Raw genomic sequence first — 16703 nt, 5'->3', positions numbered from 1 at the left:
ACCAAAACCTGGTATGGGTCACTACTATCCAGGGAGACCTGTATCACCAACAACCATGATAGAAAAGATTATTCTAAAATAACACACTATGACTTCTGAGGAAGAATTGGCTGTTTGTCTGTCTCATTTAGAAGATGACAGTGGATTATGCAATGTCCTATGTTACTCTGGAAGAGTTTTCTCCAATCTCCACAAATGGTTCTTTGAGTGACAAGATCCTGCAGGATCCTGGCGTTGTATCTCTAAATTCATGTAGTCACACAGATCCTCTGCTGCAGGCCCAATATGGGACCGTATATCCCATTTTTCTAGTAGAGGTGGTTATACTAACCTTTTGTGATGCCACCATACTTCAGCTACCTCCAGAGAAAGACTGGACAGTAAAGTAGTGCAATACTGTCTGTCCCACAGTGCTAGCAACTGTGAGTGGCCTGAATGCAGGCAGCCCAGAATGGAGTCTGGAGCTCCAAGCTGTATACTGCTATAACAGCAAACTGAACAGTACCAGGGACTGGTCTTGGGTGTAAGAATTCAGTTGTCTACACTGGTTAATGGTTCAGGCTTTCCCCTGTGGGCTGTGGCCTGTGTCAGCTCACGTGTCCCCAGGCAATGCACCAGCACAGCTCAGGAGTGAGCACGGGCTAGAACCTCCACTGCCAGTGGGCAGTCTGCACATACTTTGGAAGCAGACTGTGTGGACATGGCCATGCAGTGGTACCATCAAAATCTCTTAAGTTTGACAGAGCTATATCAGTGCAGTTTTGGGAGGGTAGAGGAGCCATGTCCCAAACAGGGAAGCCTTAAATGCCCTCAGTGAGAGAGAGAACTGCAGTTCTATAACCACACAACTGCTCTGTCTGACTCTGCAGCACGTCCTGGGGCATCACTTATGGTCCATCCTCAGCAGAGGCACCAGCAACTGGGAGAAGCTGCAAAGCTGTGCTACAAATGCAAAGGAGAGGCTGAAAGCTGGGGTGGACATGCGCTGTGGTGGAGTGTGTTGGGATGGCCACAGCAGTGGATGGTGGAGATGAACTGGAGCAGGCTGAGAGATGGAAGGGAGGTCAGAAGGATGATGGGGTAACTTTCAAAGCAATGCATGGCTCATATTCAGTAGACATCACAGTTCTGACATAAAATGCCCAGAGACTAAAATGTTGTATGAAATTTGGGCTGCACCACTTGGTGTGCTGTCTTCAGCACACCAAGTCTGAGACTTCATCCAAGACCTCCTGCCAAATCAGGGAAATAATCCCAGAAGCAGAGAAGCACATGTTAGAAGGGACCTGCTCTGCAGCCCCAGCAGATGGTCCTGACAGTATGATTCCTTGACTGCAGTTTGCTTGACCGGTACTGAAAGAATTCCAGAGATAGTGAAGCCACATCCACCCCAACAACCTTAATTACTAAGAAAGTTTTCCTTGGTGTGTCACTTCATTCTCCCCTCTTTAACTTCCCTATCTTGTCACCAAGGAGTGAACCTTCTGGCTATTTTATGAGGTCCTAGTCATTCCACACTGGTACTAACTATATTCTCCTGTTTCAGTTTATGCATGCAAAAAAATTAAATGACAGAAATACAAGATCAATAATTTTCATACTATTTATTTTGTGGTATTTCTGCACTGGCTTTTCTATTCATGATAAAATGTGTAATAATTCAAATAAATTGTCTTCTTTCTACAGTTCACCAAAAGCATAGCTTCAAATGCAACATTTGTGAAATATCCACATAACTTGTATCTGTGCTATGCCTCTCTGCCGTGCTGCTGATTATAGTCAGGCTGTGTCACACATCTTCTGAAAAAGTTACAGGTTTTATCAGCTTCACATGGGTAAGATACATGCCATAGAAAATATAAGTATCAGATCCTGCTCTCCAGAAACTTTCTCAGCCTACATAAATGGTTAATATACAGCAGAAATACTAAGGTCTTGTAAATACACACACAATTTCCTCCCATTAGGCTACAAAGCATGGTAGAACTGGATGATGTGTCACCTCATCACGCAAGACCAGCTCCCTGGTTCACACACCTTCCCTTGCTGCAAAGCTTATTTCATGGGTTGTTGATCTTATATACAGACATGATCACTGCAGAGACCATGGACAAGTTCTGCTATGGCATGTACAGTCCCAAACAGAAAGTATCAAATTGGCAAGAAATTCCCAGTTACATGCACAGAACAGGGTAGCAGCAGAGATGACAATTACCACTCCTTTCCTTAGGAATAAAAGCATGGAAAGTTTCAGGTAGGCTGTGAGAGTGCACAAGGGTCAGTTACACAAGAGGAGAGTCTCAAGATGAACACTTTTTGAAAAGTATTAGTTTTTGGAAAGCCTGTTTAAATTCTTCATTAAAAGCTGTATAAATGACTGGATTGATTAACGAATTTAGGTAACCCAACCAGGTAAAAAAGTCCAGTAGGATGGGATGAAACCAACAGGCATCTTGGCAGATTGGTAGGACTAGGGATGTAACAAAAAAAGGCAGCCAGCAGAAAATGAAAGCTCCCAGAATAATGCCTAAAGTTTTGGTAGCTTTCCTTTCTCTTGCAGCAGAAATTCTTTTCCTTTCCAGCACACTATCTGCAAGTTTTATTTTAACATGACTGATAAATATTGGGGATCCACCTGAATGGGAATGCCCTTCATGGAGGCTAGCATTAATGGAGCAGAGGGAAGACCCTGCAGAACCAGTAATCAGGTGTGCAGTAGTAAAACGTTTCCCATATAATGAGGGTGGCTTCAGAATCCTGGATCGAGCTGCTACATAAATTCTACCATACAATATCAGGAGGAGCACGGTTGGGATGTAGAAAGCTCCACAAGTAGAATAAATTGTGTAGGAAATTTGATCGGTGTTTACAGTACACTTCGCAATTTCTTCATGAGCTTTCACCTGCCTCCAGAAAAACGGTGGCACAGAGATACTAATAGATATCATCCAGACCACGGCAATCATGAGGGCTGCTCGGCCAGCAGTCCGGCGTTTGGTGTATTCCAAAGCGTCTGTGATAGCCCAGTATCTGTCCAGTGCAATAACACAGAGGTGTAGGATGGAGGCTGTGCAGCACGTGATGTCTGATGACAACCAGATATCACACAGCAATTGGCCAAAGGCCCACGTATGGGTGACTGTGTAAGCAATGCTGACAGGCATTACGAGGACAGACACTAAAAGATCAGTCACTGCCAAAGAGCCAATGAGGTAATTCGCAGGTGTGTGGAGCTTTCTAGTCAGAAAAATTGTAATAACAACAAAAACATTTGCAAGGATTGTTGCCAAAGTTATAACAGACAGAAGGATTGACAGTGAAATCTTCAGCCCTGAGAGTGTCCTTTCATCCCAAGACAGAGGTGTTTCAGTGAAATTCAATGATTTATTTGCTGAGCTCTGGAGAGAGAACTGTGCTGAATGGTTGTACTGAGTCATCCTCTGCTCTGATTTCACTTTCCAGTGTAATCTTTCTGGAACAATGAAGAAAGGTGCTCACTTTTCTTCATAAAATAGAATTTTTCATACTTCGGTCCAGCACTGAAGAAATATGAACTTGTTGAAAACTTCAGCTGACACAGTAGATGAGGTAGTCTCCTAAGCAGGATTTTCCATCACATCACATCACATCACATCACATCAATTACATCATTGTTAAAGCAAAATGTCATCCAGACATGAGTCTGGTGTACAGCAATGAAAACAGTACAACAGTACAATGAAAACAGAAAAGAGTGATGGGAATTTAGGTGCTTTTCATCTTGAAGAAAACTAAATCACTCTTCATTATCTTTTTTTCACACCTCCTTCCTGACCTAATCTTCTGCAAAGCTGAATAAATCAATACTGAAGGAACTGGAATAACAGATGGAAAAGAAACATCTCGGCATGCAGTTGATGCCCCTTTGCTTGGGATAAAGCTACCCTCAAGAGTATTTTCCTTTTCTCCCTAATTGCTGACTGTCATGTTCTTGGTATTTACAAGGGACACTTTATTAGTAGAGTACCTAAGACACAAAACAGTACTTCTGGATTCCTTCTGTAAACATAATTTCTGCCAGATTTGCAAATAAAAACTTCTTCAAGTACAGATCTCCATTTTCATTTATTTCTCCAGACTATTCAGGTTTTCCCTTCAACAATTAGTCTTCAAATGCTTAAGTCAGGTGTTGGGTACCAGACCCCAATGCACTAGTGCACATTATAGCACAGTATGCAATCTACAGGCTTTCCGTGTTTTTCCTTGGGTTCACCAGGACTGGATTTCCTGAAGTCTTCACAAACCTGAAGGAAACATCCTAAGACAGATTTCCTTCAGGCCTTTCACTCACTTTCACCCATGAGTACCAGAATCTCACTTACATTATGCCAGCCCAACCCTTCTTGAAAGAGATCCTGAATGTGGGTCATGAATGGCTTTGAAGTGTGCTATGAGGGCTACAAGGAGAAACACTGAACTTCTCCAAGAAGATAATCACCAGGCCAGCCTCCTCCCAACCATTGAAGAGAAGTGCATCTCTCAGTCATCGCTGGTACCAATTCATGCCATCCAACACAGAATGGAGAGTAACTTGGTTAGGAATCTGTGGAGCAAGAGGAGCATATATTCTACATGAAACATTAGCACTCTGAAGTCAAACAGCCTCTCTTAAGCTCCTAAATCCTAATACAAGAATCAACACTTTTCAGTTTGGTGTGTTTGATTTTTTTACACACAATCACCTTCTGTGAGTCACATTTTCAGACATGCTTTGTCTTTTGAGGTGTACTTTTCCAATAAGGGGACATAGAAAAGTCCTGTATTTCACACTAGACTATTAGTTTCTTGATTTTTTTTTTTCTCCAGGAAGGGAAAATCCTTTCCTAATGGCCATTTTGTGATACTGAGCAAAGGTTCAATTTATAAGAATTTTTTAACATAAAACTGTTTATAGTGACCAAAGTCCATCAAATCCAGTCACCACTCTCTGGCAATGGTCCATACATTCAGCTCAACCCTTTTGCCTTTTTCTGATGCTTTCCCAACACCGCTACCTTTTTTTGGAGAGAGAGACCAGAACCCCAAACAGTTGTTGATATGGATACACCATAGATTTATACTCCAGCATAATGGTGTTTTCTGTTCCCAGTTTATTTCCTAATGATTTCTGAGAAGTACTTTGCTTTTTGAATCATTGCACAGCACTGATCTTACATTTCCACAAAGGAGTTCCAATTAATGTAATTCCAAATACCTGGAGTGGTAATATTAGCTTTTTTCCCCTGTCTGCTCAGTTGTGAGTATTGTATTCCTTCTACCACTTTTTAACTAAGGCTCTTTGCAACTCTGCACAGTCAGTCCTTGTCTTTAATACTCCAAAGAGCTTTGTTTCATCATCAGATGTCATCACCACACTATTTGTGGGCTGTCCAAATCACTCAAAGTCTCTTGAGAGTCTAAGTAATTGTATAAGTTGGACTTCACTCACTCCATATACTCATCAGCTTTTCTTAATTAACTTAACAGATTGGTGAAGCATAACTTACTTTACTGAAGTCTGAACTTTGACTGTTACCCAAATCACCATATTTACTATGTGTACAGTAATACATAGTTGTAATTTCTGCCAACTGGCTATAGGTACAGATGTCAGGTTATGGCTCAGCAATTGCCCAGATCTCTTTGGGAAGTAGCAATGTAGTGGTTGTCTTGCAGTTGGCAGGTACAAAGGGGGTTGAAGTAGAGGCTGACCCCAGCTGCTGCTACCATTGTGCTTCAAGTTGCATCGAACTCTCTAGCTGAGCACTGTCTGATAGTAAAATTTTTTTGTTGTTCCCTTTGGTCAGAAATAAAGGTTCCACTTGTAAATATCCCCCAATTTCCCTTTAGTGAATAGGGATGCTGAAGTTAATCTCGTTTCTCTGTAAGGAATTTCCTTTATCTTTTTCTTTCCATACCTTTACCATCCCTTTAACTCTCTGACACAGTAACAGCTCATTTCAGAGCTCTCACTTTTAGAGTCTAAGAAATCTCTTATCTGAATGCTGGGCTGATCACACATCCCACACAGGAGAAAATCTAAACCAAAACCACCAGACAGACTTATTAGCACTATTAAAGACAATGACTGGATTACCTAAAAACCAAAGCCAGATCCAACCTTGATTTCAGTTACTGAAAAAAGGGATATCAAGCCTTTCCCATATATTGTATGAGCTTTTTCTCTCTGTTACAACAATTCTAGCAATGTGAACTAAAATGAACTGCACCTCACCCACCCACCTGTACATGAACAAGCCTATTAGTAGTTCTATTGCTTCCACCAGCTTGCAGTCACTGTAGGGAAAAAATAAACTGATGTGAAACATGGTATTTGCAGTCTGGAGTTCAAATAAATTATAAATCTTCAAAATATCAGCAAACAAGCAACCCAACAATGGGAGAAAGTTGTACTGAAACCAAACATATATTGAGTTACTGAATTAATTTTTATAAATAAATGATATTTTCCTCTAATGTGATCACCAAAGGAAAAGAACCAGTGTTTTACACAAATGTTCCAAGTCAGGTATTTATCATGTACTCAGGAAGAGTTACCATCTGGACAAAATTAACATATTCCAAATCATTTAGTATTTCAATGAAGTTGCCTTTTACTCAACAAAAGAATGATGAATAGAGGTAAATTGTTTTCCTGTTAAAAAGAAAAAGAAATTAAGTTTGTGTAAACTACAGATACTGAAGAAAAATAACATTAAATGACAAGCAGTCATTAAATTAAGTCAAGTACGAGGTCATACACATAACTGCCTATTAAGAAAAGCAGAACACAAATGCACAGACATGATATATCCTGAAGCACCAGAGCCCAGGACTAGGAAGTGGCCATCCAGCATGTTTTCTGAAAGCAAAGGGACATGTTGCCTGGGCAGGATGCACATGGTCTCTGGAGAATGAGGAGCACTGGGCAGAACCTGGTTGTTGAGGAATACACTTAATGCCAGTAGCTCAGGGCTCAGCTGCAGTGCCAGCTGCAGGATGAGCTCTTGTAGATGATAGCTCCTTCAAGACATTTGAGACTCTGCCATGGGAAACCTGGTGTTGAGCTGGTGAGGAAATCAGGTCTGACTGTGTGAGTGTGGGGGTGTAGCTGCGAAGCACCCAGTGGTGCAAGAGTGACTGCCAGAGTGGCTCCTGGATGGTCAGATAGGGAAGCCTCCTTAATACCGGTGATGTTATCACCTCGAGATAAAATAGCATAATTGCCTCCTGTGTGTGCCACGCGCGGCTGGGTCACTGCACGTGGCAGCAGTGCCGCCTGCAGGCAGCTGTGTGCGCAGCTTCGGAGGCATCGGCCCACGACAGCCCTCCGGCCCCGCCAGGCGGGGCATGGCAGGTTTGTCACCCACACTTCACAGGACTGCAATCCTCTCAGGTGCCTTGGCTGCATCAGCACTGTGCTTGGTCCATCTTTCCTTGGGCTTCACCGGGTGCTCTTGGTCATGGACTGTGGGTATTTTTTCACTTCAAAGTGCCTGAAATAAATTGAAGGTGATGTCACAGCCAACCAGAGGGAGGTTTTCACAGCACAGCAGGAGTGACATACAATGCCAAGCCGGAGCAAGCCACAGTGTTGTGTTGGGCGCTTGCAGGCAAGACTTGATAAAGAGCAGTCAGGAACAGCACAGAGCAAAGGAGGGCACACCTGTCCTTGGTTTATCCATGCTACTGTCCCCAATAGTTTATCCAGACTACTGTCCCTGTGGATTGTCCTACTACACTACTGCACCAAATCGTGTGCCAGTTGCTCAGTCAAGGGAAGATGGGGCAGATATAGATCCATGCAGTGAGGATGAGAAACCAAGGCATAGAGTGACCCTAGGCTGAAGATATGTGACAGTGATGATACAACCACAGCAAGCAGCACTTCATCACAGGAAAGAGCATTTCAATGGAGAGACAATTCCAGACATTGCAGTGCTATTTAACTTAGCAGAAAGCTTAGCTCAGGGTCTGGAATGTGAAGCAAAGTCATGTGCAATGTGAGAAGAGAACACACTTTAGCTGTTGGTGATAGCACTGGCACTGCTTCACAGTTCAGGGTCCTCACTTAAAACCAGGTACTTCTTAGGAAAAAGTGCTTTGTGTTCCAGCTCCGCAGTTAGTGAGCAAGGACAAGGTGGCAGGGGAGGGTCTCTATGAGAAAAAACTGAGCACCAGGTGTGCCAAGGCAGGTACGTTGACAGGCAGGAGAAGGCTGGGTGGCACCAGGAGCTCCTTAGGATCAAGTCATCATATGGGCTCTGGGCACAGAGCTGCAGAGATTGCCCAGATTACCAGAGGTGCTCAGTCCCAAGGGCAAACAAAGTCCCAACACATTTCTGTCCCTTCTGGAGCACAGCAATTACTGGAGAGTGGGGCAATTCCTGCAGACCATAATTTCATGGTGCAGCTGACACACTTTCTAAGGATGCTGGACTGCAAGGAGAAGGCTTCGATGCACCCCTGCAGAGCTGGGCTGGAGCGGGATAAATAATATGTACAAAAATAGGTATGTTGAAATAAAAATACAGAATTTACTCTTTCACTAAATAGAACAGAAAATAAAAAGGAAAATTACTTAAAATGTCCTTTAATAAGTTGCACATTTCCTTTAAGTTCACACTGAAGTTAGAGGAATTTGGGAATTAATTTTCTTCTCTTGAAGCTGGAGAATTGTGAAGGGATGGCTGAGAACAGAGCTAAAGTTCAGCAAACTACTGAAAATTCATTTTGTACCTGATTCTCACTTTTCATTTAAATGTAGAATCCACAGAATAGACCAAGTCTATTCTGTCATGCTGAAGCTGCTTCCAGTGAGATCCAACAGCAGGTGGCCAGAAGGCCCCCCGCAGGACAGGAGGTGGCACTCTGGCCAAGAGGAACCCCTCTGAAGGCCCATTTTAGAGCAGAACTCAAAAGAGGGAGCAAGTTTTGAATAAGTTCTTGCATATTTAGGACAATTGACTCAAGCATGCATCATAGAGTAGGTATGGAGTCCAACTTGAAGACAAAAGCCCTGTTCAAACCACATGAAATACATTTAGAATTAGCTCTAGGAATCTGCCCATCCAGAGATCATAACCAAAACAGAATGCAGCTCCTGGGAGAAAACCAGGCAACACTATAGCGTATTGCACTGAAAAATCAAAGGTATAGTCTATGTAAATTCTGTTTGCACCAGAATTTCTGGTCAAGCCTGGCAGCAGCTGGGCCCTTTAGGGCTGAGTATCTCTCTTCACTGCCAGTGAGGGGAGCTGGTAGAGTTCATATTTCTGGAAAAGTATACCTGACACTGCAAGTGTTCAGCACGGCTCATGCAGCATGGCTAGATGTCTAGTCTGCTAGGATCATTGTGACTATTTCCAAGTAAATCAGGCATGCCTATTTTGTTCATTTGATATAGAGAACAACATTGTATATGGAAACTGTATGCAAAACATTTCTCATTTTAAATAAGCAATTGTAGTAATTGGCAAGCAAATATTAGCAATGTTTAATGCCTTTGCTCTCTTCTCCCCACCTTCTATTTTTGCTCAGCTTTTAAGAAATTATTGGTACTTTACCTCTCTTACCTTTATTTATACACTGCCAACATGTATTAACGATCCAACCCATTGTTAATGACCAGGTTACAATTGCTGTTACACCTTATAACTAAATATTACTTATCAAAAAGAAAGTCTGGGATTTAATGGGCAGTGATTCTGGCAAATATTACATTGCAAAAACAGACTCTACAGTATGTTACCAGTAAGTTCTTTGGAGGGAGCAGGGGCTGGAGCACTTAGCTCTCAGCCATAAAGTCTCTGATGACAGATGTCCACCATGCAAAATCTCCAATTAACTTTTTCCTTCTCATGTTTTGTCTCCCATTATTATTCAGAGGAATTTTAAGGGCCAAAGAAATACAGTGGGGTGCGAGATTGCAGCGCCAACTGTGTCCAAGAGCCTGCAAGATGGGATCTGGGAACAAGCAGAATGACACTGACTCTGATCTGGCTGAGCTAAGTGATATAGAAACTTTGATCGGGCACATCTGAGTGGCTGTTCATCTCAGACTCCATTTCCCCTCTGTTCTAGAAGCTGTTTAGTGGTGCCCATTTCTTTCCAGTTTCTGAAAAGGACATCTGGAGTGACCCGAGCATGTAAAAGCCTAACTTGAGCCTATCAGCCTTGCCTGAAGTCTGAAAGCAGTGGTGGACAGCAGGAGAGCTTGAGCAGGGACAGGAGATCAGCTGGGGTCTCCCAAGTACCTGCCCTGAAGTACTAGAAAGAATGGAGAATCTCTGTTACAAACTCCCACAGAGTACCCCTAGACTGTTTTCAGGCTTGGAGACTTTTCCAAGTGTTTAATGATGTTTTAATACCTTTATTCTTAAGTTAGCATTCATCCAATGGAGCAATGGGAATAAGGCTCATACTGAGTGCTCTGGAAAAGGACAGTGCATTCAGAGTCCTTAGTGCTAAAACCTTGGAATTTTTAAAATCAGCTGGAATCTATAATGATAAATGCTAGAAATACCTGCAAAGAAGAAAAAGTTCTTGCAAAGTCTCATCCAAATCATCCTTGCTTGGTTCCACACTTCACTGTGCTCTGTGGCTCTTCTATTGATGCTTTACTGAATTCAGTTTCAGTATGCACAGCCACTCCCATGAGATTTTATCCATGAGCACAGTGGCCCACTAAGGTTTGTTCAGGGCTATCCATATGCACCAAGTTTCACTTTTATGCTTCGGCCATTATTCCTTGCCTGACCTTTTTGTCCAGTCCCAAAGTCAAGAATTACATTTTTTCCAGAAAGGATCTTACAGGGTTGCATGCAGAGGGATTTGAAAGGCATTAGTTGACGTGCTAATGCTTGCACTTACATAAACAGGTATGCCTTAAAAATACAAGCTGTGATCATAGATCATAATTGGTCTGCCTAACTACAGACACTAAATTAAGAGTGTACCAAATTGCCAGTAGTGAGGATGAGAGAGCTTCAGAAGGCTTCTCCTGCAGCACTTCCTCACCCAGTAAATAAATGAACTTTTGCAGAAACATGATTTACACTTCTTGGAAGAAGCATCCTGCATCCTCTTATCCTCTGTCCTGAAGACAATTCAGGAAAAAATTGGGAACAACTTCTGCCTGAATGGCTTCCAGCTGCAGGTGGTGTGTGAAGGAACATACAGGAATTTTACCTAGACACAAGCAGGATGAAACATATTCTACCATGCAATTCTACAATTCTACTAGCAATTTTACTGTGATAGGAACGAGGAGGCCCAGTAGTTGGTACTTTCAGTAATGGTTTGGGTGATGAAGTAGGTGGTGTGTTCCATCCAGTGGAATGACACTGTTGGGGTTCCAGCCCAGAACACTAGGGAAGAGGATTAAGGTTAAAGTTGAGTTTAAGAACAAGTGCAAGGTATGTATTTCAGGTAGAAATGAGCAGTTCCCCTGTTGTGTGATGGAGAGTAACCAGCTCAGCAACAGCTCTGCACAGTGTAAGACCACTGTGCACTGTCAGCAGAACCAGTGACATTGTACCAGGGCAAAATAGCAAACACCTTGGCAAGTGTGTAACTAGGAATAAGGCCTTGAATAGATCTTGTTCTGTTCATTTTGGACAAAGCCAAATGGCAGCCTTGCATTCAGCTTTGGGCACTGTTCCCAAGAAGATACAGACCACATAGAAAGAAATCAGAAGCAAGCAGCACGAATCATCAGGAAAGAAAATGTATGGGAATAAACTGCATGGGAATAGGGATGTCTGGGCTGAAAGAACACAGCTGAGGGAGATGTTCAACAGTCTTTCTATGCATGAAAGCCTGCAGAACAGGAAGGAATAGTCTGTTCCCTGTGGCTGTGACTAATATCACTGAAAGGAGAGGGACTTAACTACAGCAAGAAAGACTGAGCCATTAGGAAAATTTTGGAGATAGTAAGAATAGTGAAAAAAAGTATTGCTTAGGGACACTGTGACATTTCCATCTCAGAAAGTCACAAGGACAGGTCAAATGATCTTTTTGGAGTGTGATTTCCTATAACCAGTGAAGCACCAGGAAAGTAAAGGGAATGAGAGAAGCCTACCCCATGTAAAATGGTGAAAACCAGAACTTTTTGACTGCAATATGGGGTAAATATAGCCAATTCAAAATGAACAAAAAACCAAGACAGTGAAAGTTTTGCAGAACATCACAGTTCAGGTCTCGAACTAGCTCAAGACTCAGCACTGTGGTGCTGTGGTGTTCCACATGGGATGAGGAACACTGAGAATTTTTACTGCTTTCAAGAAGAGAGTGGTGAGGAATGACACGGTTGCTTACAACAACTGTCAGTGGATGTCATTGGGACACCAGAAGCCCCAGCCTCCACCATGTCAGAGCATGAACACAAGGAATGAACTCGCCATGACTGTGGCAGGTAAGATCACTGCACCAGAATGTTCTCTTGACAGACTAGGGCATCAGTCCCACAAGCATTTTCCACATGCCTCTGGCTTTGTAAGCATTGCTCCCTAACAGTTCTCTACCCTCCTCTCTTGCTACACTCTGATCTTTGGTATACTCCTCTGCCTTCAGCTTCACCTTCTAGGATGCAGACACAGGGTTCCCTGACATACAATGCTTGTTCCTTTAGTCCCTGAACGTTTGTAAGGCACTATGAAGTAGCACTCCCCTATATGACTCTTCAGCTCTAGCAGCCTCGGCAAAGAAGCTGAACAGTTGTTGCTCTGACCACAGTCTCTACAGCCATGATGCTGGTTATTTTTTTCTGTGTTTTAGAATAAACTCCCCTAGCCATCCCAATTTCATGGAGCTCAGAGGCAGTAAAATACCTAAATTCCTTCTGCACAATGCCTCTGTGCTCATATAGGGTCAGTAATGGGCAGGCTGGGAGCAGGCAGGAAGGAACATCTTGGCTGAGTTCGGCACTGCTCCTCTGGGGATCACAGAGGGTGGATTATGGCTTGTGTGCACACCAAGGGATGTATGTCTTCCTTTACATGTATCTCTGAGTGCATCACCAAGAGACAGAAATGAATCTTTACTCAAAAGACAGAGGAAAAACCAGTCAATTTTCATGCTGACTTTTGATATCTGGATGGTTTTCTTCAGAGCTCTATGTAGGACAGTTCTATCCAGGCAAATGGCTGCAACTGCACTGCCCTGCTGTGTACATGCCAGAAGTGAGTGTTACTTGTCACTAAGTTTTGTTCTGCATTTAGGTGAGGACAGGACACTACCATCATGCTTACTCTGTGTTAAGACACCAAAAGTAGCCAGGCCCTTCACATCTTCCTGCATTTTGACATGTCTCAACTCAAGAAATACATTTCCCAGATTTCTAAGTAAGCTGCAAACCAGCAGTGTTCACACCACGAGTTTGATTTTTTTAAAAATTTCCTTATTCTCTGCCATTTACTTACACATGCTTGCACTGCATGTGCTTGATTCCCAGCCCATCAGAAGTGTGATACATCAGAAGAAAATGAATGAGTGATGACTGGTGAGAATGCTACTCTGAGATCATCCAGATCTGGGGGTAAATGTGAAAACCAGAAAATGTTACAAGGCACATGGAAAACAATAAATTGTTTGATATTTGCTAATACTTGAGAAGTATGTATGATGTATATCCTAAATCCTTTGTTATGATGCTGCCTTAACTTTAAAGACAATATGAAAAGCAAAAGCAAATTTGCCTTGAGAAACCTCACAGATCCCAGCCATTGCTTTCTGGAATAATCTGTTTAACACTCTATTGGCAGCAGTCCCTGCAAGGAGGAAGTTACAATTACTGGCAGAGTAATCCCACCTCTCTAAAGTCAGTTGTCCACTCAATTTTGCAAAGGAAGTTTCTTTTTCTGGGGTTTACATCAGGCTCTCAACTGGGAAAGGGACCGTCCCTCTGGGGAAGCATTATTCTCCTTGAAGTCCATGTTCAAGTTTCATGCCTTGCTGCCTGCAGTATACTGGAAATACCTGACTGCAATGCTGGCAGTCCTTGTTCTTGGCTGGGTCCTGCTCTTTGCTGCAGGACCAAAGCTCATCCCAAAAGTGGCTCACATTCATCGTTGATGCAACAGGTGACAGGTGGTCCACTGGCTCCACGTGAGAAAATAGGGCATTTTGTCCTGAAAAGCCTGGTTTGCATCCAAGCAGGTACATACGCATGGACAGGTGAGGATTCCAAGGGTACAATATTACAGTGGCAACTCCTGTCTTTGCGCTAGCACCTAATTGGAGGTCACCTTTGGCCACCATCATACCTGAAGCAGGAGTGAAGAAAAAACCAGGCAGCTGTGTCACTCGTGGAATACAAACCAGGAAAGTGGGGGATAATAATGGGACAACACTAAAAGTAACTAAAAGCTTTCGCCAGGGCAATCCACATAAAATTACACTTCTAAAGTGGTCACTTCATTTACATGATAGTACCCTGTACCTGGGGTAAGAGACATGCAATAAGCATTTAAAGCTCTAAATCGCCTGTGATCTTCCCTCCCAGATACACGGCATAAAGGGTCATTACAGACTGCCCAGAGAGGTTGTGGCTCGAAACATTCAAGGTCAGGTTGGACGGGGCTCTGACCAACCTGATTTGGTTGAAGATGCATCTCGTGGCTGGGGGAATGGACTAGGTGACCTCTAAAGGTCCCTTCCCACCCAAACCATTCAGTAATCCTGTGTCGCCCGTGTCCGGCGCTGCGGGGGTCCCCGCTCTCCGCGGCTCCGCAGGGCGATGCCGCCGAGGGAGCTCTGTCCGCCCCATCCACCGGCGCCCGCAGAGCCGGGGCGATGCCGGGTGATGCCGGGGCGATGCCCCCGCAGGCCCCGGCCTCCAGCTCCCGACCCCCGCCTCCCGTTCCCCCTCCTCCGCCGGTGGGTCCCTGGGCTTCCTCCGGGGCCGCCGTGGCGAAGCCCCCAGCACTCTGCCCCCGAGAACCAACTTCAGCCGGGGACCCCGCGGGCGCCCCACGCCCGGCCCGGCCAAGCGCCAGCGGGAGCCCGCCCCGTCGGCATCGCCCCGGCCGCCAGCACTCACCCGCTATCCCCGCCGTCCCACTCTCGCCCGGCTACGGCAGCGTCCGCCCTAAATACCGGCGGCCCCGGCCGGGGTCGTCGCGCCCGCGCTGCGCGTCCTGCTCCTCCGCGTCCCGCTCCTCCGCTCTCCTCCCCTCCCCTCCCCTCTGCTCCTCTGCTCCTCTGCTCCGCTCCACCGCTCCTCCGCGTCGCGGGGGCCCAGCCGTTCGTCAGTGTAGCGGCAGCGGCTCGCTCGGTGTTGGGGTGCTCGGTGCTCTGCCCTGGGTCAGGGCAACAAGGGTCCCCGCGCCGCCAGCGCCGCCGACCGCAGCCCCCCGCGGCCGCCTGCGCGGACAGTCCCGGCTCGGGGGTGGGCGCTGGGCCGGCGCTGCCCGATGTGTGGGGGGGAGGGGTGGCACCCCCCTCCGGGGAGTTCCCTGCACGGGACCCCACTGCGCCAGCCTCGGCCTTGTCCCCGGTGCCGTGGAACGTGGCTATGGCAGACTGCGGGGTCGGAGACCCTCGGGTGGTTCCACTTGATTGGAGGATCAACAACTCTCAGGATAACGGTGATGACCAGAGTGGCGGTAGAGGCCCCGCCGATGGCCAAGGATAGAGGACGGTTCAGAGCTCCCCTGGATGGGCTTGACTCAACTGCTGCTTCAGCTTTGCTCCGACCTGGGGCTTGCACCCCCTCGCAGCACAGCCTCCTGCATCCAAACCTAAAAGACCCAGTGTTAATTCCAGCATTTTTAAGCTATGCAGGTAGTGGGTTTTAACAGTTTTAGTCACTAATGAGAAATTAATGTTCTTTTTTTCTTTTTTTCGGAGAAGCAGTAACTATGTTCACACTAGACAAAACTTTAACATAAAAGTAATTCAGATTCCAAGGTCTTGAAACAGCAATGCTTAAGCCACAGCCCCTTTGCAGCATAATTTGGCCTTAAATAGATTGTAAATTAGCCGTTGCCAGCTGTCTCCATTTTCCTCTGGCAGCTAATGTACATATTAGATTAGTTTCAAAATACAGATAATCTCATTATTTTTGCACACTTAATACTGTTGATAGCCAGGCTCTGCCCTCTCCACCACAGTGTCTCAGTAAATGGTTTTTGACCCTGAGCTCAAGTCTGCTGTAGCTGCCCTCAACTCAGTCTCAAAAAAGGCATGTTCTTTCCAAATATCTTAGAGGGTTTTGTCCCGACTTCAACAACTCAAATAGTTGGCTGCTTCCAGAACAGCAGCATTTTATCTATTCTCCACTGCAATGTAGGATTTAGAACACGGTTTTGAACCCGAAGAGGTTGAGTATGGTGTAAATCATAAAGCTAAAGCCTCACTTGAGACTGAGAGGAAAATAGGAGCTTTTTAAACTGCAGCCACATGGTGTGAATCTTATACAAGAAATAATAATTCCTTGCAGCATCACTTCGCTTCCAGGCTGGGAGAGGACACATGGTAAATCTTTTGAGCCTCCAGAATTTCCGACTGAGACAAGGGTAGCTACAACAGGTTTTCTCTGAAAGTCTGAAGATGCCTCTCCAAACAATGTGGGTGTTGTTTCGTGGGTGAGAATGTATTTGATATGATACAATGTGAAAGGAAAGACGTTGGCTCTTTTATATCTCCAATTGAGGAATAAATTTCTACCCTTGGGGTAGAGATAC

At 44.7% G+C, this 16703-nt stretch overlaps 1 protein-coding gene across 12 annotated transcripts; it reads right to left on the bottom strand.

Moving 5' to 3' along the window:
* Positions 1 to 1589: 1589 nt before the first annotated feature.
* On the bottom strand, positions 1590 to 15187 carry HTR1D (5-hydroxytryptamine receptor 1D). 12 transcript variants are annotated; one of them, XM_042022529.1, is made up of 4 exons: positions 13829 to 14835; positions 6823 to 8497; positions 6262 to 6315; positions 1590 to 6057 (listed from the first exon to the last, which is right to left on the bottom strand). In XM_042022529.1, exon 4 carries the CDS (start codon positions 3435 to 3437, stop codon positions 2301 to 2303), a length of 1137 nt encoding a protein of 378 aa, XP_041878463.1. In that variant the 5' UTR covers positions 3438 to 6057; positions 6262 to 6315; positions 6823 to 8497; positions 13829 to 14835; the 3' UTR covers positions 1590 to 2300. The 12 variants fall into 12 exon arrangements, with proteins under 12 accessions (XP_041878463.1, XP_041878468.1, XP_041878456.1 ...); XM_042022534.1 differs by having other exon boundaries at positions 1590 to 4582; XM_042022522.1 differs by adding an exon at positions 15059 to 15187 and having other exon boundaries at positions 1590 to 8497; positions 13829 to 14282.
* Positions 15188 to 16703: the final 1516 nt, after the last annotated feature.

The sequence above is a fragment of the Corvus kubaryi genome, unplaced genomic scaffold (assembly GCF_017639235.1).
Source record: "Corvus kubaryi isolate FWS band 111438036 unplaced genomic scaffold, C.kubaryi_AGA036_p1.0 37209, whole genome shotgun sequence".
In the NCBI taxonomy this organism is placed as follows: Eukaryota; Metazoa; Chordata; class Aves; order Passeriformes; family Corvidae; genus Corvus; species Corvus kubaryi.
This window is presented reverse-complemented; position numbering and strand designations above follow the sequence as displayed.

Coding starts and splice junctions, on each gene's coding strand:
- HTR1D (XM_042022522.1), bottom strand. CDS start 3,437: ATGACTCAGTACAACCATTCAGCACAGTTCTCTCTCCAGAGCTCAGCA.